The sequence below is a fragment of the Sphaerodactylus townsendi genome, linkage group LG08, assembly GCF_021028975.2.
Source record: "Sphaerodactylus townsendi isolate TG3544 linkage group LG08, MPM_Stown_v2.3, whole genome shotgun sequence".
In the NCBI taxonomy this organism is placed as follows: Eukaryota; Metazoa; Chordata; class Lepidosauria; order Squamata; family Sphaerodactylidae; genus Sphaerodactylus; species Sphaerodactylus townsendi.
In genome coordinates, this window is record NC_059432.1 from 47,817,021 (window position 1) to 47,844,099 (window position 27,079).

Here is a 27,079-nt window from a genome sequence, read left to right on the forward strand (position 1 = left end):
TAGCAGGAGAGACAAGTTCTTTAATGTATTTATCTTTAAGAGAAGGAATAGAACACACAACAGAAAATCATGGGGATAGGAATACTATAATGTAACTGTTTTACGTTTTTCCATGCCATCGGTCAATGACCTTCACAGAACCACAGCTGTAGTATTACCCATAGCATAAACTACAACACAAAAACTAGAAGTATATGTGTGCAAATAGATATTCAAGGCACAGAGGAGGTATAAAGTGTGAGCCTGTGTGATTAGAAAGGTACATGCAGCTGTGTAAATATGCATAGCCTGGGAAAACTGACATCTAGTTCATCCTCTAACACAGCCTTACAGTACAATCTTGAGGAAAGTTACTCCAGTCAAAGCCAATTTATTTCCATGATCTTAGACTGGAGTAACTCTGCATAAGATTGCACTGTTAGAATATTTAATATGAAATTCTTCAAATGCAGGAAGGGCTGTGTATGATTCATGCTTCTGCAGCCACATCACTCAAGGGCAGGATTTAGTACCAGTTCAAACAACAAGGTTCTCAGCATTGATTTGGAACCAAAACATAGCAAGAACTCGGGATCATTGTTCTTTACAGGAAAATACTTTGACCAAAAAACTCAAGGACAAAGTGAAACTCCCTTGCTTTGTGTTGGTTGATTCTGGTAGAACTAACAGTGTGGTGCTTTACATAATTACAATAACTCCCCTTGGAGAACACAAAAACTCAATGAACCCATTGCCAACCACACTTACTCTATAATGGGAAAGCATGATATTAACTCCTCTTTAGGTTTATATTGACTAGTTTGTTCTCAGTTTGGTTCCAGACAGTCCCATGGGCCAATCCAAAGGAGCCTTTGCTCATGTTCAGTAATATGACTGCCCAATAAAGAAATACTTTTTTCTACTGGTCAGATTTGGCCCTCCTTTCCCTAAGATATGCCAATCTGGACTGGCTCTCTTACATGAATGATCTAGGCTTGTCTCTGCCTTGATCTGGTTGGGTTGCACCTGCTTTCTGCCTGTTGTATTCTGTTGCCTAAATTGAACTAGATGGAATTGATTTCTGTTGATGGATGAGAATCCCTTACGACCACTGGTTCTTTTGAGCTTGGTGAGCCTTAGAATTTTTTTTTTCTAAACTGCAGTTGAGTTTTGATCTGGCAACACTGTCCTATACATACTTGATGCAGGGAATATTTCCTCTGATGATTCACCATGTGGAAAGGGCTCATGTTTTCCCAATTCTTCATTCCCAGAATATATAAACAAAGAAGTTTTGTGGCAACTTAAAAGGTATATATACTAACACAAAACTTTCTAGACTGGAGACTAGAATGAAACATTCCGCTATCTTTAAGGTGCCATGGTTGCTTTGGTACCAACTGCTGAGAGGTCCAGCAGCAGCCCAGTAAATAAGAGGGGTGTGGACCAGACAGGCAGACCCTAACCACCAGGTCTGCCTGGAGGCACTGCCCTTCTGCTGAGGGTCCCAGATTGGCCCGTTTAAAGGACCACCTCCGAGTCTGACATGGATGCTTTTGCCCACATGAGGCTCTGCAGCTGCAAAGCCGGCCTGGGTAATTCCAAAGCTGCAGCTCTGGAAAACGTATCTAGGATATAGTAAATTTCAATGTTAACTATGTGACAGTGACAGGTAAGTCACATTATTGTAACATGAAGCTTTTCCAGATAGATTTATTTTGTTAAATTCCTGAGAAAATTAATCAAGATGATTCGCAACAAAAAGTTTTACTGTTCTTTCATGTTGAATTAAAAGACATGAGATTTAAAGGAATGATGCCAGACAAAAGGAGGATTTTCCAGGATCATACAGTCATAACATCTCTAACTGCACATTGGTGATTATTCTGTAATTCAATAAAGGAAAAATATACCATGACCTGATTTATTATCCAAGTATTGTACTTGATAGGAATTCCTAGGAATCACATATAAAATTCCAGGTTTGACTTCCTCAGATTACTCAAGTGTAAATGGCCCAAGAACGTGCTCGTGTTGAAAATCAAAACTTGTTTCTCTCTTATGCCTACGTTGGCAACCCTGGTAGCATCGGGATCGAAAATCATATTTGCGGCACACCAGAATCTTGCATCGTATATTAACTTGTCTGAAGTGAATGGCGAATACTCTGAACTGAATTGTTCTTCTAGTTACTGAATGAGAACTGGTGAAAGCAGAGTCATATGGACACCTGAAATAAAAGGAACAAGCACTTTATTCTTCATTATCCATTGTACAAAAACAAGAGACTGTATTATGTTATATTATGTTATATATCTGTGCTATATTGATAACATTGCTTTGGATACAACTTTGATGGGTTTTCTTTAATATCAATATAAATTTAATAGATTTGGCAATAAAACTAGAAAGAATACTATAAGGAGGTCAAGTCTTTGAAAATAAGAACTTTTGGGAAAGTATCTGTTTAAAGTTATTCAAAAGCTATACTTTCCTATATATACATTTATTTATTTTGTCTTTAAAATTGTGTTTAATTGTTAATGTTTTGTAACTCACTTTTAGTACTTAAGAAGTCATGTTTCCTAAAATGAATATATAAACACCTTGATATTTACCATGCTCACAAGCCCTATGTAACAGCATTAGTGGTTAATAAATCCAATTTTCCGCAGGCTTTGTCATCACAGGCAGGTAATAAAAAAAACAGAATTATGTGGGTAGTTCAAATATCTGGCTAGACTGGCAATGCTTGGCTGGTGGGGCTTGTGGTTAGGGTTACTCAGGGATACCTAAATTAGAGCCCACCAGATATTTATGGACTATGATTCTCATCAGCTTTGCCAATTGGCCATGCTGGCAGCAGGGGCTGATGGGAATTGTAGTCCATGAACATCTAGCAGCCCATAGTTGGAGACCTTGGTTTAATGGATGACGAGTTGTGCAGGCCAATTTTAGACTTAATTACATTTTGATCTGGATATTTTGTTTAGTACTAGAAAGGTAATGCCCTGCTGGGAAGGTTTATAACAATGTGTTGACTTAATTTCAACCTAGCCTGCCTCACTAGGTTATTGCAAGGATAAAAAGGAAAATAGAAGACTAATGTATGCTGCTTTAGTCCCCACAGTAGAGGAAGATTAGTTTTCTTAGGTAGATGCTGCAGAGGGGGAGAAAATGGAAAACTTAAGGCAGAAGAACAGATTAAGGTAGGTTGGCTATTGGGTGAAAAGGAGTTAGGGTTGCCAACTCCAGGTTGGAAAATTCCTGGCAATGTAAGGGGAGGGTGGGGTTTGAGGAGGGGAGGTACTTCAGAATGATATAATACCACAGACTTCATCCTCCAAAGAGGTGATTGCCTCTAGGGGAATTAGGGTTGGCATCCTCTAGATGAGGGCTGGAGGTAATTTGGAATTACAACTGATCTTCAATTGATCAGTATGGATCTCGGTAGTTGGGAGATCCATTGTGATTCCAGGAGAGCCACTACTGCTGTGTGGAAGTGGGAGGAAGCAGGTAGGAGGTTGGGAGTGTGGCCATCACCACTTCTGTGTGAGGGGAGAGGAAGGCTGAACCCTTGACCACAGGAAGCTTTTGAATATGCTTCCAGCCAACTAGATAAACAGTTTCATAAGTTCATGTTTATATTTAAGATATAAAGGTGGTGGGTGCAAGGGTGGTGGATGGTAACTTCAAAGTTGTTCAGCTCAGTCCCACTAGCTATCCCTTCCAAGGTGAACATACAGTTCATACACATTCTCTTCCCAATGTTTAACTTACTATAGTGGATTCCTGGGAAGTCAGAGATGTGCAGTATGATCAGAAAGACTGGAACAAGTGAAAGACACTGGGGCTCATGGGGATGAATGTTGCAGTCAGTCTCAGGAAGTGGAGAGACTAAAGTGATCCAGAACAGAAGATGGCATAAACCAACTAGGGTGAAGTGGGAGAGGAAGTGTGGCTTGCAGATGTGTTTGGTACCCAGAAAAACAGTGAAAAGATGGGCGGAGAGTGTAGAGGACTGGCAAGAGGAATGACTAGGAAGGAAGAAGAAAGTACAGGTAAAATTTGGCCCCTTCCACACATGCAGAATAATGTACTTTCAATCCACTTTCACAGTTGTTTGCAAGTGGATTTTGCTATTCTGCACAGTAAAATCCAGCCACAAAGTGCATTGAAAGTGCATCATTTAGCATGTGCGAAAGGGACCTTTATCTGGTTAGGACCAAAAAAAAGGAGAAGAACCTGAACAAAAATGGGGCTGTGATTGAAAAACACACAGGAAACAGGAAAATATTGGTTGTTAAATAAAAAATAGGGTTTTTTGTTCGTTGCTTCCTACCCATTCTTTAAATTAAAATAACGAAGGGGTAAGTTAGTTGGAGAAGCTCATTAGGATCAGTGAGAGAAGCCACACAAGAAATCGCTAAAGGAATAATGGGCCACTACTTGGAGAATAGGCAGGTGATGAAGTGGACTCGGATATCTTCATTCTCTGATTCGAATTAATGGAAGTAGGGCAAGGGACGTAAGTTAATGGAAAATGGACAAGTAGTAGAATAAAAGGATAATTTTTCATGCTCTTATCTTTGCATCTGGTCTTTTCCTGTGTAGTCAGATTCATCAACTATGTGTGTTTCTTCTTTTTTTGTCTTCTGGTTTATTTTGCAGATAAAACGAATCTGAACAGTTCTCATCTTTCCATCACTCATTCCAGAGCAGCTGACAGTGTTCGAGTAGCTGACAACATTTCCAGATCTCTGTTAAACATTACACAAATCATAAGTATAATATTATAAGAAACACACAAAGAAAAATAGTTAAATGCATTGCTTTTTGCCCTAATCTGGATGGTCCAGCCTAGCCTGATCTTGTAACATCTTGGAAACCAAGCAGGGTCAGCCCTGGTCATTATCTGTATGGGAGACCTTCCAGGCAACAGCAAACAGCAGAAGCAGGCAGCAGCAAACTATCTCTGAATGTCTCTTGCTTTGAAAACACTATGGGGTTGCCCATAGGCTGTGCCTTGATATCTCCCCCACCCCCACCCCCAAACGATAACCTTTCACCAAACTAGCAGGTTGCAGAGTAGTCCTAAGCAATTCCTGCTGATATTAGTGGTGTAGCTCTCTTTTGGATTGCACCAATTCCAATACTGGTGAAACGAAACAGGTTTCATTTCAGCAGTGTAACATATCATTTATTATGCTTCTGGCCAAGGGGTATGATTTGAAATCTTGACACATGGGTGGTTTGTTTGTTTTTTGGTGCAAAGGCCTGGTTTAAACATTTTCAAAATATTAATAAATACTACATCGAGGATTCTGTGGTCTTTTTACAGCGTGTTCACAGATCCTTCATTTTGCCAGAGGCTCAGTAGCTTCATATTTTAAAAAATAATGCTTTTCAGTGTTTGCATTATCATTGTGACCGGATATCCGTTTTTCCTAAAGCGGTGTGCATGCATCTCTTACTGTTGGATTAAGGAAGAGAACTGTGTTTAAACACTTGTGGTTTTTTACAACCTCCCCAGCAAGTTAGATACACTAAAGTCTGTTCTACACAGCACAAATAAGATATCCTGAGGATCTTTTAAAAAAGGCATCTTGGGAAGGAATTCTGCACAGCTTTTGTCCCAAAATGTCCTCAGGATGCCTGATTTCTGTTCAAGGCTTTTTTTTGTTTTTGAGAATGCTTTAAAGTGCAACTTTCCCCCCTAAACCACAGCCAGGCAAGATGTCTCCTGCCTGGGTGTGCAGAATGCAGAGCTCAGGAAGCATCTTACTTTCCCCACCTGACTGAAGCTGTCTACTGGTTTACCTCAGCTTGCTCCCAAATATTTTAGATGTAGCTGAAAGGTTGCTCAGGGATGAGCTGCTCTGCAGACTCGAATCCTGAGCATCTTTTCAGCCCAAATGTGCATAGTTGTACTCAGCTGGTTCTGCTAATTCCGGCAATATATAGTTTTCTTTTTTAAAAAAAAAGTTCAAGGAGCTATCTCTGTAGCTATGCAGACACAAATGCGAGAATCTTTGCCGCTCAGAAGATGGGTTCATCTCCGCAACCGACTTAGTTTTTTCTTATAGCACAGAAAAACCAAGTCGATCTGTAGAAGGAAGATCAACTCAATGCTTTTCAATGGGTGGCAGACCCGTCTTCCAAGTAGCTAAGATTCTCACATTTGTGTTTGCATAGCTACAGAGATAGTTCCTCGAAAATAAAAAAGGAAGCCTATATGTTGCCATAATTGGCAGGACCAGCAAAGTATAACTTTGTACTTTTTGGGCTGAAAAGGTGCCCAGAATCGACGCCTGTAGAGCAAACATTCTGGGGCAAACTTCAGCAAATGGCAGCTGGAAGAATCACTTCAGCTGCACACAAAATGTAAGGCACAAGCTGAGGGTGAAACTGACCAGAGAACAAAATGGTTGGGTGGGTAAAAGCCTCTTTTCCCTTCTGCTGTTCAGAAAACACACCCAGAAGCCACCTCTCTTTAAGACATTCCCAATACGTCCTATTTTGGGTGTGCGGAGTGCAAAGAAGCCTCTTTTTAAGACGTCCCCCAATAGCTTTTTTGTTTTGAGCAGAATAGATCTAAGTTTATCATATGGTCCTGATTTAGATAGGGGTGTTGTTTTGTATGCTGAATATAAATCTTGAATTGTGTTCAGACTCAACTGGGTTCTTCCCTGGAATCTGTTTTGTGAGCACTGTATAAACCATGGAACATATGAAATAGTAAAGATATGGGGTGAGGTGGTGGGAAGGAGAGTCTGTCATCATGAAGAATGAAACCGGCTGTTGTGAAAGAAAGATAGTTAATCACAACTAGTGTGCACATGTATAGCACTGAGGGGTAATTACTTCCAAAGGAGAGGACATGACGTCCAGGTATGTTTGGGACCTTCTGTCTTTCATTTTAGAAATTAAATACAGACTATATGCAAGCAAAGGGCACAATACCTTTACTTGGAGGATATATTATGTATGTTAAGTGCCATGGGCAGCCCAATCCAGAGCCCCCAGCAGTAGGACACAGCACTGGTGAGGAGCTGGCATGCCACCTCCAAAAGGGCTTCTTGGTAGTGCAGGGAGGCAAAAAACAAAACAAGCCTCCCCACTGCCGAAAAGCCCTCCATTGGGTTCTACGGGACATAAGTTCAACCCTGTGTGTTGGCGTTCTGGCAGGCAAAGGCTGACTGGAAGAAGAAGAGTTTGGATTTATATCCCCCCTTTCTCTCCCTGTGGAGATTCCAAAGGCTTTGTAACTTCCTTGCCCCTTCCCCCTCACAACAAACACCCTGAGAGGTAGGTGGGGCTGAGAGAGCTCCGAGAAGCTGTGACTAGCCCAAGGTCACCCAGCTGGTGTGACTAGCCCAGCTAATGTCAGCCCCACCCCTGGCCATGCCTCTGAACCCCCCCCTCCTGCTATGCCAGCAGAGGTGGTGGGGGTGCAGGAGCAGACACCTGCCAGTGGATTTTCTCCTTTGCTGGGTTAAGTGTCCCAGGAAGAGCAAACCCACCAGTATGGATCTGTGCTGCCTCCATAGGTAGATTTGCGCCCCCCCCTCCAATTGGGCTATAAGTCACACTAGACTTACAGTAACCCCAGCAAGGAAAGTAAGACGTAGAGGCAGTTTGTAATTGCCTTCAACTTTAGAGTATTCCTATCCCTGCTTACTGGGATTATGCCTATCTCTGCATACTGACCCTGCTTAGCTTCTGAGATCTAACAACATCAGAAGTTATATTAGGACTCCAGGTAGCCTAGATAGAATCCAGCACTCCTAATTTCATGTTTTCTACCAGCATGGCCAATTGGCCATGCTGACAGAGGCTGATGGGAATTGTAGTTCCTGAACATCTGGAGAGCCGCAGGTTCCCTACCCCTGGGCTATATCATACCATTCCATATCCCAGGATATTAACCCTATTTAATTCTGGATATAATAAATAATGGGTGGCTTTGGTTAACACATTGTGCCCAATGTGTGGTAAAATTTTCTTTATTACTTGGGATTTTCTTGAATGTCAGAAGTTGTTTGTATATGTCATACTATCCTTTGACTATGTTTTCACTGCGGTAGAACAAGCACTTTATTAACCTCATTTTCATCATATACACCACTAGTATTGTGAGAGCCCCCTCTACCAGCCACCCCTGCAGGTTAGGCCACATTGGACTCACAGGAGCTCAACTATCCTTCTGGACATAACTCTAGCTTCTACCCATATTCTTTTTACTTCTGTCAAGTAGTTAACAACACTCCTACAAACTTGAGCCCCTGCACCACACCAAAACCCAACCTCTTGCTTTGCCTCCCTTTCCCCCCTCTCAGGATGTTCCTAGGGGCTAGCGAGTTGCCTGTCTTGTCCTGCTGGCTTGGCTTTTCAGCCTTCCTGACTCTCCTTCTTGATTGCAGCCTGGTTGGAGCTGTGCCAGCTCTGCCCCACTCTCTAGACTATGGAGGACTGCTGGCTAGGACTGTATTGCCTCCACTATATTCCCTGGAACTGCTGAGGGTTACTCTTGCTGCTCAGGCTTTCTGGATGTCCTGTTTCTTGTGGTAAGTCCAGGGACAGGGCTGTCAGTTGTAGGGTGCTCCAGGGTCCATGGGTAGACATTTGTAACTAGGAGGGGGGCAGAGCCAGCTGCCCAGTGCTAGGAGGCAGCCCCATTCCTGGACAAGTATGTATTTGTTAAAGAAACAATACTGTAAACAGGTATTTCATGCTTAATGTTTTAATTCTTAACAATTTGGCGGAGTTATGGACTCATTCCATCCTTTCCTGTTCTCCAATTTTCCTTGGGTTAAGTTACAATAATTCCTTTTGTCTAGCAAATTATCTTAATAATTTGATCATTCCACATTAACAAATGCTTTTCACTAAGGTGAAATTCAACATGTTTCCCTCAGACGTGCTCTGTGGTAGATTTGTGGGCATCCCCTATTCTTCATGAATCTGTCCATGTAATGGCATAGAGGTAGAATCACTGATGCACATTTTGCTATTTTGTTGAGGATGAATACCATTGGTGGTGAGGTGGGAGAGCCAATCATCTTTACTACTAAGATCCTCTTAGAGGATAAGAGCAAAATAACTACCTTTGCTGTAGCTAAGTTCCTTTCAGAGGCAGTAAGGATCCAGCAACTTAAGTTTAAGTTTGATAAATGATGCTGATTTCAAATTATAAATTTTGAAATTGTTCTGTATGCTTTTATCTTATCAAAATTGTTTGTTTATTCTCTCTTTCATATGTAATTGGTCAGTAGATCACAATTAAATATATTCCTACATACAAATAAAAATTACAAAATCATATGTGGCATTTTCAGATATTCTGTTTCTTACCTCTGTTCTTGTCTCATAGGCTTTATATGACATTGGGATTACAACATGGTCTTCTTTTACCTGATACCTGACACGTCGGTTATTCACAAGCAAACCCGTTGGAGAACAGCCTTTTGAACGAATATATAGTTTGCTAATAACAGCCATCATTTTTTCTGGCCAGCATGTCATTGTAACTGAGTGAAGAAGAAGAAAGAGTTGTTGGGAAAGGTAAGCAAAGAATACGGAATTGTAATTGAGGGGTTGAGTATGTACATGTGTACCCAACTGGAACATTCAATTTCCCATTACATATTTTCAATATAAGTGCCAATTTTAAAATTGTAATTATTTATTAGGCAAATCTGATATTGCCTGTTCTATAATGTGACCTGTTCTGACAATGTATTGTCAAAGGCTTTCATGGCCGGATTCAACTGGTTCTGGTGGGTTTTTCGGGCTGTATGGCTGTGGTCTGGTGGATCTTGTTCCTAACATTTTGCCTGCATCTGTGGCTGGCATCTTCAGAGGTGTATCACAGAGGGAAGTCTGTTACACACTGTGTCCAAAGAGAAGGGAATGTTTGGGGTATATATACAATACTATCAACCACATCTTTGCATAACAAATTCCACCCAAATACTTAATGTTCCACCCTGGGACATGGACAGTATATACCACAAACATTCCCTTCTCTCTGGACACAGTGTATAACGGACTTCCCTCTGTGATACACCTCTGAAGATGCCAGCCACAGATGCAGGCAAAACGTTAGGAACAAAATCCACCAGACCACGACCACAAAGCCCGAAAAACCCACCAGAACCTGTTTTGACGATGTTTGTGGCCACAGAATAGCATGTGAATCTAAAATAAGCTATGAGAGTTAATATATCAGTGAATGCAAGCCTGTTGTCGAACCTGAAAGGTTATTCACATTTTCCAGTGTATATCCTTTATGCCTAATATAAGTGTAAATCGAGATAAATGGCATGTATTCTTCCCCAAGTAAAACCATGCTTGCAAATAAATGACTGCCACTGCCATGTTGACACCTAAAGCCACTCAATTCTTCATTAGTCAGTAGTACTATTTGGCGTTGGCACAGATTGGTGCAACTTGTTCCTACGTAGAGACTTTCTGTCTGTGCTTCTTATTTCTACCTCAGGGATCAGAACAAACTGGGAACAGGAAGCTGAGGGCTTTTTAGGAATGCTTGAGCTTGAGCTCCACTCTATTTAAAAATCAAGAGGTCTTCTAAAGACCAGCATACTGCATTTCTTCCTCTCCTGATATATTTTCGGGGATGGGGGGATGGGGTGGGGGTGTTCTTATTTTCAGGGATATTCGAGAGTGGGACTAAATTTGCAGTGCACTCTGGCATCTCAAAAGCTATGCCATTGGTGGGGGATAGCAAGAGCCTACCTGTTCTAATTGAGTATTTTGAATGTATGTTCTGAATGAGAGGGACCAAGGGAGTCTTTGTCTGCAGGTCTGTGGTGGCAGCATCGGCAGACATTTGCCGAAATATCTTAAAAATGATGGAAACTGAGTGTCAGTCAATTAATGGAGGTACCTCCATGATTTTGAATGTAGGGCTGGCACCTCCCTTTTCTTAGCAGAAGTATCATATCCCCCTCCCAAAAAAAGACAGACAAGTTTTGAGGGACAGGTTCTTTCCTATTCATTTCTACCTGCTCTTGTTCTTGCAGGACAGTTCAAGCCAATAGGAGGGCTGTGTTACCCTTTTCACAATTCATCATGGCCTTCAGCAGCAGTGAAAGCAAAGGGGCTGGGATTCCTTTTTGGTTTTGAGGTTTAAATAAAAATGGATTTTAGAAACATTCCTAGTGCTGGGTTTTGTGGAAGTTATTTTGCCACCGAATGAAAAATCTGATGTACCAACATTCTTAAAGAATATCAGTGACCTACCAGTGTAAGCTCCCCACGGTTGATGTTCAAAGTAAATATTTTCTTGTACTTTCATAATAATCATAATAAAGAATAACATCAGAATTAAAAAAAAAACCAAGATTACCAGGATCTGAAGTTGCTTCAGTGGTAACTGCAGGAGCTGTTAAAGACAAAAAGAAGGTTTTAATGGGCCTAGGGGTAAAGGAAGTGTTGTGTAAGAAACCCCAGTCTGTTCATATACTGTCAAACTACAGTGTTGCATTACCGTGTATACTCAAGTATAAGTCGACTTTTTCAGCACATTTTTAAATGCTGAAAAAGCCCCCCCTCGGCTTATGCTCGAGTATATACAGTAATTCCAAGATGGCCACTGGAGCTGTGGCACACCGAGAAAGGAGATTACATCAGCTGTGGCAGGAGCATTTTGCCTGCATCCAACTTTGAGTATTAAATTCACCATTCCCTTTTGTGTTTTTATGTAAAGCTAGGCTGGTAAATTCTCCAGCTTTGATAAAGCCACAGTCTTGTAGTCTCCCTTCTTGCCTTCATCCTGTTCATCCTCTGATCATGAAGATTGCTTTTAGTCAACTTTTCTTACAACCAGTGAGATTTTATTGGCATCTATTTTATTTTTGAAATTTACCAGTAGCTGCTGCATTTCGCACCCTAGACTTATTCTCGAGGCCATAAGTTTCCCAGTTTTTTGTGGTAAAATTAGATGCCTCGACTTATATTCGGGTTGACTTATACTTGAGTATATACGGTGTATGTGAATGAAGTCTAAATACATGATGAGTAGTAATACAGGAGGAGACAGGCAGATGGAGTTTCTTGCCTGCCTGCCTGCCTGCCTGCCTGCCTGCCTGCCTGCTTCCTTGCTGGCATATGAAATACCATGCTGCCAAAATTATGGTAGTATTGAAAATGTTTTGCATTTCTATCACTTTTTTCTACCACAGAGGTCACAGCAGACACTTTTCCTTGAACCATAATGGCTGAGTATAGACTTATACTTTGAGTTCAGGCTATGTTAAAGCATACCGTATGAACTTCAAAAGTTTTGAAAAAATATGTACCTGTTGTAGTTTGTGTTGATGTAGTAACTAGGGAAGCTTGGAGCAAATGAAAAGGAAAAATACAGTCAAACAGTCTTCAGAGGACTTTCATTTGTGAGCTAGAAACTGCTTAGTTAATTTAAAAGTTTCTGAATGTGAGTTTCATCCTGAAAGCTTACCCGAAGTAAAGGCCACTTTTTTTTCAGATGAAGATGTTGGTACTAGGTCAAATAACACATGAAAATCAATTCAAAATACTGCTAGACAAAAGGAATTATTGTAACTTAACCCAAGGAAAATTGTAGAACAGGAAAGGATGGAATGAGCCCGTAACTCCGCCGAATTGTTAAGAATTAAAGTATTAAGCATAAAATACATGCTTGCAGTATTGTTTCTTTAACAAATATATACTTGTCCAGGAACGAGCTGCCTCCTAGCACTGGGCAGCTGGTTCCATCCCCCTCCTAGATACAAATGCCCACCCAGGGACCCTGGAGCACCCTACAACTGACAGCCCTGTCCCTGGACCTAACACAAGAAACAGGGATCTCCAGAAAGCCTGAACAGCAAGAACAAGCCTCAGCAGTTCCAGAGAATATAGTGGAGGCAATACAGTTCTAGCCAAATGGCAATCAGCAGTCCTCCATAGCCTAGAGAGTGGGGCAGAGCTGGCACAGCTCCAGCCAGGCAGCAATCAATTTCCAGTGCACTCTGGAATCTCAAAAGCTGTGCTATTGGTGGGGAACAGCAACAGCCTACCTGTTCTAATTGAGTAATTTGAAAGTATGTTCTGAATGAGAGGGACCAAGGGAGTCTTTTTCTGGGGGCCTGTGGTGGCAGCATCTGCAGAAATTTGCCAGAATATCATAAAAATGATGGGGAAAAATTAATGGAGATACTTCCATGATTTTGAATATAGGGCTGGTGCCTCCCTTTTCTTAGCAAAAGTATCATATCCCCCTCCCCAAAAAAGACAGACAAATTTTTAGGGACAGGTTCTTTCCGATTCATTTTTATCCTCTCTGTTCTTGCAGGACAGTTCAAGCCAACTGAGGGCTGTGTTACCCTTTCACAATTCATCATGGCCTCTAGCAGCTGTGGGACTGGGATTCCTTTTTGGTTTGAGGTTTAAATAAAATGGATTGAAACATTCTGAGTAAGCGTTTTGTGGAGGCTATTTTGCCACCGAATGAAAAATCTGATGTACAAACATTCTTAAAGAATGTCAGAGACCTACCAGTATAAGCTGCACACACTTGATGTTCAAAGTAAATATTTTATTTTGCCCCACAATAATCATAATAACAACATCAGAATAAAAAATAACAAGATTACCATGATCTGAAGCTGCTTCAGTGGTAATGGCAGGAGCTGTTAAAGACAAAAAGAAAGAATGCTTTTATGGGCCTAGAGGTAAAGGAAGTGTTTGCAATGAAACCCCAAACGCCTATATAATTGTCAAACCACATTGTTGCATTATTTGTGAATAAAGTCTAAATACATGATGAGTAGTAACACAGGAGGAGAGAGGCAGATAGAGTTACTACTTGTCCCCACGTATTAGGATCCAAACCAGCTGTCTTTCTTGCCTGCCTGCCTGCCTGCCTGCCTGCCCGCCTGCATGCTTGCTGGCATATGAAATACCATGCTGCCGGAATTATGGTAGTATTGCAAATGTTCTGCATTTCTACCACTTTTGTCTAGCAAAGCGGTTATAGCAGACACTTTTCTTTATACCTCAATGATTGAGTATAGACTTATATTTTGAGATCAGGCTATGCTATAGCACACCCTATGAACTTCAAAAGTTTTGAAAAAATATGTACCTGCTGTAGTTTGTGTTGATGTAGTAACTAGGGCAGCTAGGAGCAAAGGAAAAGGAAAGTCAAAGAATCTTCACAGGACTTTCATTTGTGAGCTAGAAACTGCTAATTTAAAAGTTGCCAAATGTTAGTTTCATCCTAAAGGCTTACCCGAAGTAAAGGCCGCTTTTTTTTCAGGAGAAGATGTTGGTGCTAGGTCAAATAACACATGGAAATCAATTCAAAATACTGCTAGACAAAACGAATTATTGTAAATTAACCCAAGAAAAATTGGAGAACAGGAAGAGATGGAATGAGCCCATAACTCCGCCGAATTGTTAAGAATTAAACATAAAATATGTGCTTACAGTATTGTTTCTTTAACAAATATATTCTTGTCCAAGAACGGGGCTGCCTCCTAGCACTGGGCAGCCGGCTCCATCCCGCTCCTAGTTACAAATGCCCACCCAGGGACCCTGGAGCACCCTACAACTGACAGCCCTGGACTTAACACAAGAAACAGGGATCTCCAGAAAGCCTGAACAGCAAGAACAAGCCTCAGCAGTTCCAGAGAATATAGTGGAGGCAATACAGTCCTAGCCAAACTGCAATCTGTAGTCCTCCACAGCCTAGAGTGTGGAGCAGAGCTGGCACAGCTCCAGCCAGGCTGCAATCAATTTCCAGTGCACTCTGGAATCTCAAAAGCTGTGCCATTGGTGGGGGACAGCAACAACCTACCTGTTCTAATTGAGTATTTTGAAAGTATGTTCTGAATGAGAGGGACCAAGGGAGTCTTTTTCTGGGGGTCTGTGGTGGCAGCATCTGCAGATATTTGCCAGAATATTATAAAAATGATGGAAACTGAGGGTCAGTCAATTAATGGAGATACCTCAATGATTTTGAATGTAGGGCTGGCACCTCCCTTTTCTTAGCAGAAAAAAAGACAGAAAGGTTTTGAGGGACAGGTTCTTTCCTATTCATTTCTACCCGCTCTTGTTCTTGCAGGACAGTTCAAGCCAATCGGAGGGCTGTGTTACCCTTTTCACAATTCATCATGGCCTTCAGCAGCTGTGACAGCAAAGGGACTGGGATTCCTTTTTGGTTTTGAGGTTTAAATAAAAATGGATTTTAGAAACATTCCGAGTGCTGGCTTTTGTGGAGGCTATTTTGCCACCGAATGAAAAATCTAATGTACAAACATTCTTAAAGAATACCAGCAACCTACCAGTGTAGGCTCCCCATGGTTGATTTTCAAAGTAAATATTTTATTGTACTTTCATAATAATCATAATAAAGAATAACATCAGAATAAAAAATAACAAGATTACCAGGATCTGAAGCTGCCTCAGCAGTTACTGCAGGAGCTGTTACAGACAATAAGAAAGAAGGTTTTAATGGGCCTAGAGGTAAAGGAAGTGTTGTGTACGAAACCTCAGTCTGTTCATATACTATCAAATCACATTGTTGCATTATATGCAGTGGTGGGATACAGCAGGTTCGTACCACTTCAGCAGAACCGGTTGTTAAAAATGGTGCTTGTAAACAACCAGTTGTTAAATTATTTGAATCCCACCACTGGAAACAGTTGTTAAAGTATATGAATCCCACCACTGATTACATGTGAATGAAGTCTAAATACATGATGAGTAATAATACAGGAGGAGAGAGGGAGGTAGAGTTACCACTTGGCCCCACGTATTAGGACCTAAACGAGCTGTCTTTCTTGTCTGCCTGCTTTCTTGCTTGCTGGCATATGAAATACCATGCTGCCTGAATTATGGTAGTATTGCAAATGCTCTGCATTTCTACCACTTTTGTCTACCAAAGCAGTTATAGCAGACACTTTTCTTTGTACCATAATGGCTGAGTGTAGACTTATACTTTGAGGTAAGGCTATGTTAAAACACACCCTACGAACTCCAAAAGTTTTGAAAAAAATATGTACCTGCTGTAGTTTGTGTTGATGTAGTAACTAGGGCAGCTAGGAGCAAAGGAAAAGGAAAGACTCAGTCAAACAGTCTTCACAGGATTTTCATTTGTGAGCTAGAAACTGCTTAGTTAAATTATTAATATATCAGATTTAAAATTTAATTTAAAATTTAATTTAAAATTTAATTTAAAAGGTGCTGAATGTGAATTTCATCCTGAAGGCTTACCCGAAGTAAAGTCTGGTTTTTTTTCAGGTGAAGATGTTGGTGCTAGATCAAAGAGCACATAAACATCAATTGAAAATACTGATCACAGTGTGTAAATAAAAAACTATCCTAACAATATGCTATGAGAGACTAGTTCGTCTATAATCACCAGAAACATATATGTAAAATCTGTTACTTTTCTGAAACTTTTCCTTGTCAATATTTCCAGCAGCCTTTGTTTACAGCTGACAAATCACCCTCAACCCCACCCCCTTCTTATTTCATGAGCTCATTATGGTAGCTATTGCCAGGGAGAAATATGAGAAAGACCCAACTACTCAAAGAGATCTCTTCAACATGCATACCAAAATCTCAAGTGTTTGCTAAAAGGACAGGGACACCCTTCTTACAATTATGTTAGACAAACCAGGAACCAACAAGGACTTATGGAGGTTAATTAATCTCCGAGTTGCCAGGTCCCCCTTGGCCACCAGCAGAGGATGTGGGGGATGGGGTTGCCAGAATGAGGTGGGAAAGCTCCTGCAGATGTGGGGATGGAGCCTGAGGAAGACAGGGATCTCTGTGGGGTTTAATGCCATAGAGCCCACCCTCCAAAGCATCCATTTTTTCCAAGAGATCTTATTGCTGTAATCTGGAGATGAGCTGTAATTCCAAGGGATCCCAGGTACCACTTGAAGGCTAGCACCCCTAACTCATCTTCCCCTATATTCCCTTCCTCACAGTAATCTTCTGTTCAGCACACGCCTCTACTCTCTCCATTATCCCTGCTTCCATTCATCCTTGCCACTCACCAGTCAACCTTTTTTTAATCCGCCTTGCCATCTTTTGCATTATTTACTTCATTTATACCCCCTCCCCTGGGACATAAAGCAGGTTACATCATTTGCCTCTTCCTCATATTATCCTAACAATATGCTATGAGAGACTAGTTCGCCTAAGGTCACCCAGTAAGCTTTCATAGCAGAGTGGAGGTTTGTATCTGGGCCACCCGTTTCCATCTGACACTCGAACAACTACAATTGCAAAATGTGAAAAATGCAAAAGGCCTACAGTCTCTTGAATACAATTTAATAGGATGACCCTGAGGCACTTTGAGTCACAGCACTTGCTCGGGAGATCTGTAGTGACAATTAAAAAACTTACATTTAAAATCTTGTGTTAAAATAGAAGATAAAACCAGACCAGTAACCATGCAAATAACAATAATAACAAACTTCTAAACTTACATCTGTTGTCACCAAAAAGATTAAACAACTGGTTCTGTAAAAAACTTCATGTATATAAAAAGCAGTTTTTGTACAAGCAGATTTTTTTACAGATTGCAGTTGTTTAATCTTTTTGGTGATAACAGGCTTAAGTTTGGAAGTTTGTTTTTCTCTTGTATGGATTTCGCTTGCATTTTAACATAAGATTTTAAATATAAGCTTTTCATTTTCATTGTACATCCCCTTTTGGTTGTAGTATCACTTCCTAAAGGTCTGTTATTTAGTTGTTTCACCTGGTTTTAATTTCATTTCAGTTATTACATTTATAGGTTACCCATCCCCTTAAGGGGTAATGTTATTGTTTCATCTTTTTATCTTCATTACTATTTCCTGTTGGTTTTAATCGTAGATTCCCTCTCTGTTTTCTTGGGTTTCAACTTCATTGTTTTCCACTCAAACTGGACAAAACACAGTTGGATTGTAATATTTCCTGAAGACACCCACACTGACAAATTTCAGACAGAAAAGGTAACTCCACCCCCGCCCCAACCTTTTGAAGCAATTAATGTCATTGATGCATTGATAGGGAAGAAGCATTGATAGGGAAGGTTCCAAGCAGTAACACAAGCAGCACTTGAAGAAAGTAGCAGGAGGAAGATGTAGGAGAGCAGCAGCGAAGCAGTGGGATGCAGACTGCAAGGCAAAATTTGGCACAACATTGGAAAGAGAGAGAAAGACAAAGTTCCAACCAATATTTTTCAGGATTGCGATAATACAGGTAGGCTTGCCAACCTCCAGGTGGTGGCTGGAGATCTCTCAGAATTATATCTAACTTCTAGACTTCAGGGATCTAATGTCTTGAAGTATAGGGCAGAGTTGGAGGGTGGACTCTATGACATTATATCCAGCTGAGGCCCCTCTCCTCTATAACCCAGCCCTCCCCAGGCTGTACACCCAAAGCTCTATGAATTTTGCAGCTTGGGGATGGCAGCCCTACAACATGTGTGCAATCCTAATAGCTACTGTTTGCAGCCCATTAAGAAGGTCAAGAGTCTGTCTCCCCTGTCCTTGTAAGAATATTCTACTGTCTTGACGGCATTTTTTTAAAAAAAATGAGATCAAAAGAGGCAAAGAGTTTAATAATGAAAGAAATCAGATCAAAAGTAAACCACATTTTTCATTATTGGAAATTTACATGAGGAATCTGTTTTGTTTCCATATTAAGCATATTGTTACAAAACTCTATTTTTTGTATGAGAAATATGTAGTTTTTGTGATTATCACAATTAATAAAATAATGAACACAAAAGTGTACAATGGTCTGATGTTAAAATTATTATTCTACCTAGACAATATAGTCCATTGTGTATTTAAAAAAATTGCAGTGGCCTACTTCTATCATTTTGCATATTTGTTATAAGTTTCTTCTTCAATAACTAATCCAATATTCAATGTCACTTATTCCTTCTCACTTTATTCTACTTTGACCTATATAATTGTTAATTCTATGCAAATTAAGAATGTTCTTAACGTTTCATACCTGCCGGAGCACTTGTAGGTGGTTCAGTGGTAAATACTGTGGTAGGTCCAGAATCTGCTAGAGTGCTTGGGGATGATGTTGAGTTTGCTTTTTCAAGTGGTGTTATGGGTAATTGAGGGAAAATGGAGGGAAAGGAAGGAGCAAATGAAATAAAACTTTTAAGACTTTAAAATTAAAGACAAAGTTCACAAATGTAGCAATACTCATACTTCTACCATAATTTAACATATCAGATAAAAAGAAGGAGAATTAACAGAGTTCTTGACATATTCTGCAAACAGCAACTATCACTACAGCAGGCAGATTCATAAGAAACAGAGGTCAGATGATGTGCTGCTGTAATCATGTTGCAATGTATTCAGTAAACATTTTAAAGATGTTTATTTACAGATACTGGGAGGAAAGGCAGCATGGCAGAGATGTACCAGGAAAAAATGGTGCTCGGGGTAAAACCCCCTCCAGGTGCCCCCGTGCACCTCCATGCTTCCCATACCCCACTTACCTTAGCTGGTGGCGGTCCTGGGCCACCTGGCGGATCCGGATCAAGGGGCGCCCGGCAGGCCTGTGGCTGCTCCCTACCATGGGCTGTCCCTCAGCCTGGCCCCACTGGTTGAAGGAGCAGCCTGGTGAGGCCAGGCCAAGGGGTGCCTGGTGGGCCTGTGGCAGGCTCCCTGCCCAGCTGCTCCTTCAATTGAAGAAGCACTGGAGATCACCAAACAACAAATAACAGCCACAGCAAGACATTGTGAGCCACCTCAAGCCCTTTGGGGGTGAGGCGGCCTATAAATGCAACAAATAAATAAATAAATAAATAAATAAATAAATTTAAAGTTATGAAGAAAAAAACATTCTGTACAGACAAAATTAGGTATTTTGATCAGTCTAAAGGAGTTTCTACCATAGCCTCAATGCAAAGAGCAATGTTAAAAGCAAAAAAAAAACCAGAGAAAAATGCAACATTTCAGTTTTGGAATGATCTGTGGGAAAACAAGAAGGATTACAACAGGAAGGCGCAGTGGATAAAAGATTTGGAGAAAGATGTTGGCCAAAAACAAATGCAAGAGCTGGAAATACAACTGATATGATAAAACATCGAATCAATAAAGTAAAAAACTGGATGGCATCAGGACATGATCAACTGCATGGCTTCTGGCTCAAATACCTAACCAGTTTGCACCTGACAATGACCAAGTAGTTCAGTTTAACTATGCAAAATAGTGAAATCAATAAATGACTAACAACTGGGAAGGCATACTTGATTCAGAAAGATCCAGCCAAAGGAACAATGCCTGAAAACTACAGTCCAATAACATGTTTGCCCCTGGAGATCTGGTGGCAGAGGCTTACTGCAAGTAAAGCAAACAGTGGAAGAGGAGAAATACGTGCTGGCCAATTATGTGAATGAAAGTCAAGAACAGGCATTAATTGAAGTGAGGAACAGACATTTTCTGAAGACCCAGAAAACCAAACAAGAATACAGAAAAAAAGTGATTAAAATAAGGACTGAAAGCTGGCACAACAAAGCATTGCATGACTACTTTCTGGAGAAGATCAAGGACAAGGTGGACAATAAAAAGACCTCTGGCTTTTCTTATTCCCCCCCTCCCATAGTTTTCTATAAACAGTAGATGTAGAACACTGTTGTGACACCGTGGGGGTTTTTTTGGTGGGTGGAGGGGAGGGTAATATGAGTGGTGGCTTAAAATGCCTGAAAAATCCTGTCTGAAAATAGACAAAATAACAGTATCCCTTTCATCCCAGTTGGCATTCCAGTGGCAATCTTAGCAATTCTGGAGCCTTGTCAAACGTCTAGTTTGGGGCCTCAGATTCACTGCTGCCTCTAATTGAATTGACAGCTCCACCCTGTTCAATCCAGTCCAGCCGCATACATGTTCCCATTGGATGTGATTGAATATTCTGTCCCTCCCCTGCCCCTGGAAAAAAATCACCTTATCTTAGTAGTTCAATAGTATTAATAATTCAAATATCCTATATAGCTAGGTATATCTCAATTCATATTGCAATTTTGCTATTGAGATTTCAGGGCGATGCACTCTTTTCACCGATGGGGGCGTGAACTCCATTGCAAGCACTTATCCTACATGACTCTACCCACCCAAAAAAACCCCACGGTGTCGCAACAGTGTTCTACATCTACTGTTTATAGAAAACTATGGGAGGGGGGGAATAAGAAAAGTCAGAGGTGAAGACTGTGATTTTCATTAAGGGTATCCCTAAATTTCCACATAAATCAGGGAATTGTTTTAGTAATTAACCAATTAAGTACACACAACTGAACACAGAACATAACGGAGCAATGGACAAAACTTCATATGGAGTCTGATTCCATGTGGTGATAGTGATAATAATGGTCCTGGATGGATTAATTTGAGAGCAGGTGAGTTGCAACAGTAAAGAGCAGGGGGGAAAGTTGGAAGATCAGAATTCAAAAATGAGCATGAAACATTCAGTGGTGGCTTTTCTGTAGGTAGTCCTAATTTTGGAACACAATAATACTGATGTACCTACACTACGATTGTAAGGACTATTGTGAAGCAAGTGCTTTGGCACTCTTAACTTGTCATTTGCAGTGCTTGAAAAGATATGACAGGTTCCCTTGCTTTCTCAATCAGGGGCTTAAAATGCCTTGAAGATAAAATAGCTGGGGAAGAATGAGTAAGTTTGTTTCAGAACAAAAAAACTGAAACTATATGAAGTATAGATTCTCAAAATGGCATTGTCAAAGGCTTTCACAGCCTGGAAAAACCACCACCACTCTCAAAATGGTGTTGGTTGTAACTAATCAGGACTGAGGTGTGAAATGAGATAACCTCCCAACGTCAACACTACACTTTGTGTGATATGGTATAATAGTGCTTCTGTAATACTACAAATGATTCCATAAATCTGTTTGGTTTCAAATTCTTACTATTATTATTATTATTTATTTAATTTGTATACCGCCCGATCCCCGAAGGGCTATACCTACAAATCATTGTATTGGATCCCAAGTTCCATTCCACTGTGAATCCTCCTGCCACTCAGACAGAAGAGATATTTTCTTGAATCAGTGGAAGTTGCCACTGTGGTGTGGAAAGTTTTTATCCAGCCCCTTTTTTCTTGAGGAGCTAGATATTGTCTGAAAATAAGATGCTGATTTTGATTTTTTTTATCATACATTTTTAACTCTTTATGCTCATTATTTTTTAAGATTCATACCTTCATTTAACTCTGGACTTAATGTCGTTGTTTCTAGGTTGATTGAACCTGTCATAAGACAGAGATAATAACATGTGAGAATTTAGCAGCAAAACAAAAGGAAGTATGGGATATGGATGATTAATATCCCCTTAGATGTGATTGGAATCACATTGGCTTTTAATTTAGAAAAGACAATTCAATACTGTAAGTATATTTTTCTTGATATTCTATAAATAAACATGCTTACCTGTTGGCCGAGGTCCTGCTTTTGTAAATTCAAAAACAGAAATTTATTTGTATTGCTACAAAATTATGTCTCTGTACAAATGATTGTGTCCATACAGGTTTTTATGGGAACCCTCTTAGTTAAGCACATAGCCCGGAGATAATTTGCCATCTCACATGTCTATCTGATACTGTATCCTGAGGAATTAAATTGTGTTGGTGAATAGTTGTACAATTGATGCCGAGATTAACAGCACTATATAATAATCAGGCATGCGGCTGAATGTTCATGCTGCTGAACATTTCAAAAGCTGTTAACTTGCTTACCCGCTCTCCTTTATGAATGGTTAAGAAGTTCTCAGTCATAGAAAGTGATACTAGATTATCTAGTATGTAATAGCACACAATATGGATAAATAGAATGGTTTCCAATTGGCGAAGGTGTGAAACAAGGGTGGATTCTGCACAACAGAAATATAATATCCTGCAGGCAGTTTAAAAAGATCCATTTTGCATTTTGTGTTCTCAGCACAAGAGAACACAAGCATTGCCAGCCAAAATGGATCTTTTTCCCCCACCTGCTGCATGGAGCTCTTGTCAGTTTCACAGCTGTGCCCCCTATTTTGTGTGCTGCTGCAGAGATTCTCTGTGCCTCTGTCATTGGTAAAGGTTTTCCACGAAGGTTTCCTCTGCTTGCAGCTCATCCATGTGCAATTTCACTGTAAAAATAAATGAATAAAGTTTGTTTTGCCTAGCGATTTTGCGCGTGTGTGTGTTTTCATTTTTTTTGTTTTGAGGGGAATGTCTGCGATGCTGCGGTGACACAAGTATGCTCAAATTGCAGCACACAAAATGGCAGGTGCGAGCAGTGAAAATGCAAGTAAGAGGTTTGGGTGAGAGAAATAAAATGTTTTCTTCCTGCTTTTGTTCACTCAGCAGGCAGGAAACATCAACCTGGGTTGCAGGAAAATTTTTGAAAAACCTGGATTGAGAGAAATAAAACAGGCGGAAGTCATTTTGGGGAAGAAAGCTGTGCAAAATTCTTCCCCAAAACACTTTTAATAATGTCTTCAGGACATTGTATTTATGCTGTGCAAAAATCCACCTAGAATATATATTGTCTCCCTGACATAGTCTATATGCAGAATATATCATAAGGAAAACTGGATTAGATTTATATGAAAGTGGAGTGAAAACTGGTGAAAGAAACATTAACAGTATGAGATATTCAAATGACACCACATTACTGGCAGATAGTAAAGTCTAGAAATATCTCTGGATGAAGGTTAAAGCAGAGAGTGTCAACGCAGAATTGCAACTGAATTACAAAGATAAAAGTATTACTGCATTGCTGAAGAATTACATAGCTTTAAGGTTTACAGTGAAGAGATAGAAATAGTTTATTTCCCATTCTGTGGCTCCCTCATCAACCAAAAAGGAGACTGCAACCAAGAAATCAAAAGGAGTTTGAGACTGGGAAGGGCAGCCATGAAGTTTTGTATCACTGGTGGCTAAGATCTGAATAATTTTTGCTATAGTATTACCATTGCTCTATACGGATGTGAAAGTTGGACAGTAAAGTAAGAAAGGTAGTAGGAAGAAAGTTGATTCATTTGGAATGTGGTGTTGCAGGAAAGTCTTATGCACTCTGTAGACTGCCTAAAAGACAAATAAGTAGGTTCTAGGTCCAATCAAGAGTGAACTCTCCCTAGAAGCATAAAGGACCAAACTGAGGCTACTGTACTTTGGTCCCAACATGAGCAGGTAAGAATCACTGGAAAATCCACTAATACTACAAGAAGTTGGAGACCACAGGAAAAGAAGACTTAATATGAAATGGATTTTCTCCATCAAAGAAGCCATAGCCCTCAGTTAGCAAGATCTACTGTTAATGATCGGACATTTTAAAGGTCATTAATTGAGAGTTGCCATATGTTGGAAGCAACACATACACACAACTGCACAGTTCAAGATATGGTGAGATTCCTACGAATGAATCCTCTGAATAATGTGTAACTACATTTGCTTTGGGGTGCTGTGTGGTTTCCGGGCTGTATGATGCTCTTTCTGCTAATCAAAACATATTTCTCCTAAGTAAGAGCTGTAAACAAAAACTATGTGCAAAACACATCACAACAACAACAACAATACATTTGCTTTGTTGATTTATTCAAACTTTTATAACCTGAAATATTTGAATCTATAGTTCTGAACATGTTTGTTATGACCCTGACATGTTTGTTATGATCTTTACTTGTTTGTTATGTTTGTTATGACCCTTACTTGTTATTTGATCATCCAAATTAATCTGTTCTGTATGGCTTTCCTGTTTATCCAGTGTCTTATAATTTAAATGTTTTTAATACCATTCTTATTCAGTTAAATAAATGAGGCTGTACATGTTCAATAGTTGCTTTGTTTAGAGTAGTTTTGATTGCAACATCATATTTTGACATATCTGATGTTGGTTTGCAGTTGAAAAAGTTCTGCATTATTTGAAAGCAGACAGATGATATTACCTGAGCAGAGGATACCAACATCTTCATGGTGTCCACAATTAGTTTCGTTCCAGGCAGAATGAGAACAGTTCCATATGGAGGTTTCACTCCCATTACAGTGTAAATAATGCATGATTGATCCCGAGCCTTTCCCAAAATAAGCCCATCCATAGGTAGCGAGTGGGTATCCACAACCAAGTTGCTTACATATTACATTCGCCTCATTCATTCCAAAGCCGTCATCGCAAATTGAATTCCATTCTCCTTCATTTAAAAACTCTACTCTCCCAACACAACTGTTCTGTCCATTGGCAAGACGCAGTTCCTGTGCACCTTTCCAAAACATAAAAGCATTTATGAGTAAAATACGGTACATCAAATATTGTGCTATATTTTCCAGAATGCAAAGCCATAATATTTTGGCAAGACTTGGATATGTTTGCACATCTACAAAAGGGGCAATTGTGGGTAATGCGTGCATACAATTTTTATGATGTTTTAACTGAGAGGACTGACTTTATCCACAAAAAAATTTGAACACGTTTCCTTGTGCAAGTTGGAGAGCCCAGAACCATGTGCAAGTGCTAGAGAACAGAACAGCAGTCCAAACATGAAGAAAGGGAAAGGTAACCTTTAAGTCTCGATTTGTCAATTATTTTGCACATGTTCAAAATGTCAGTATCTGAAATATGCTGGGTTTTTTTTAAAAAAAAACTTCCTTAGCTGTGTTATATTTGAATACTCTCATGAGAATTACCAATGGAACAGAGAAAAATATATTCTTTCTGCTAATCAAGACATATTTTTCCTAAGTAAGATCTGTAAATAAAAAGTATGTGCAAAACACATTACAACAACAACAATAATACATTTTTATACTTTTAAAATTGATGGATCTTTGTCCCCTTTCCCCTGTACATCAAGCATATGGCATTAACAGACAAAATCTTAATTTTATAGTGCTTTCCTATGAAATTATTTCCTCAATATTTATTTTACTTAGGCTGATGGGCTACTAGTTTCAAACTAAATTCTACTTCAGATGTAATCAGGCAATTCCCAATAAATAGCTTAGGCAATACAGACACAATACCTGATTTATGAAGGAGAGCAGCATATGTTAAGAACATCCGAATGAAAAATATTGGGGAACTCATGCTTTCCGTATACGTAAAGGAATGGCAAGTTTCAGAATTTATACAAGCTCTAACCTGTACCGAAAGGCATGAGCTAATGCAATTTAATCTTTCTTTTTGAAATCCCAACTCTATGCCAAGGAAGTCTGGAGTATTTGCATTTCATAATCTATCTCGGAAATAGAGTTACTGAAGATTATTGCTCTGGCGGTTCCATTGGAAGGTCAGTGTTAAACACTGAAGAAATACGTGGAGAGCACATATAATTCCACTTGATGAAACTGCTCCAGGAAATGCAAATGCATGTATTCTGTTTTTCAAATGTCTTTTGGCTTGATCTTACCTATTCTGAAATGTACTTGAACATATGGAAGATTGCTAAACATTTCTTTCTATTAAATGACTGTATCTCTGAAGATACTTTATGGTATTTCTTTATCTGTCCCCATCTGAATCAGAAATATGCATGTCCAAAAACAGACTACTAGAGAGCCAGCCATTTATGGATCATTGTGGGGCATTAATAGTAACATAAGAAGATAAAAAGAGTTATATGGGTCTATCTAGTCCAGCATCCTGTTGGCCAGGCAGAGTAATCTTAAATTCATTATGGGAAAAAATCCACTTTCTTCATGCTATAACTTTATAAAAAGTTGATTGTATTTTATATTAGTTAAGGTTTTAAGTTGGTTTATTTTTTAAATTGTATTTTAAATGTTTTGGTCTAAGACCATAAGTAAATATATATTATCTTTTAAGATATATACTATATATCAACATCCTGCTGGCTAGCTGCTGCAATCTAGCAGCAACTGAGGTGTTACCAGACTGACCTATGGTAGGTTGGGACTCGGGAGTACCCTTTCTTAAAAGAGAGCTGTGTCTTTACCCATCTCTGCCAACCCTTAAGGTGCCTAGCAATGCAGTGCCAAAATAGGAAACCCATTCTCTGCATTGGCTCAGACTTCCCCTCACCCACTTTGCCTTGGATGCCTTTCTCACACCCTTCCAGACAGGATTAAGAGAACACAGTAC

General features: G+C 39.8%; 1 protein-coding gene across 1 annotated transcript; it reads right to left on the reverse strand.

Annotated features, from left to right (window-relative positions):
- Positions 1-26,123, reverse strand: LOC125437747 (deleted in malignant brain tumors 1 protein-like). The gene is made up of 16 exons (XM_048505681.1): positions 26,002-26,123; positions 24,930-25,241; positions 22,204-22,251; positions 18,985-19,071; positions 16,240-16,281; positions 16,029-16,064; positions 15,412-15,447; positions 14,255-14,296; positions 14,108-14,143; positions 13,617-13,652; positions 12,461-12,502; positions 12,303-12,338; positions 11,351-11,386; positions 9,334-9,509; positions 4,322-4,739; positions 1-2,209 (listed from the first exon to the last, which is right to left on the reverse strand). The coding sequence occupies exons 1-15, from the start codon at positions 26,063-26,065 to the stop codon at positions 4,563-4,565; spliced, it is 1,206 nt and encodes a 401-aa protein (XP_048361638.1). The 5' UTR covers positions 26,066-26,123; the 3' UTR covers positions 1-2,209; positions 4,322-4,562.
- Between the last annotated feature and the right edge of the window lie 956 nt (positions 26,124-27,079).

Bases quoted from the DNA above. Each gene is read 5' to 3' on its own strand.
- LOC125437747 (XM_048505681.1), bottom strand. From the start codon at position 26,065: ATGAGTTCCCCAATATTTTTCATTCGGATGTTCTTAACATATGCTGCT. The intron at 13,653-14,107 runs GTACATATTTTT...TGTCTTTAACAG, and splicing joins ATCAACACAAACTACAGCAG to CTCCTGCCATTACCACTGAA. The intron at 4,740-9,333 runs GTAAGAAACAGA...AATGTTTAACAG, and splicing joins CCTATGAGACAAGAACAGAG to AGATCTGGAAATGTTGTCAG.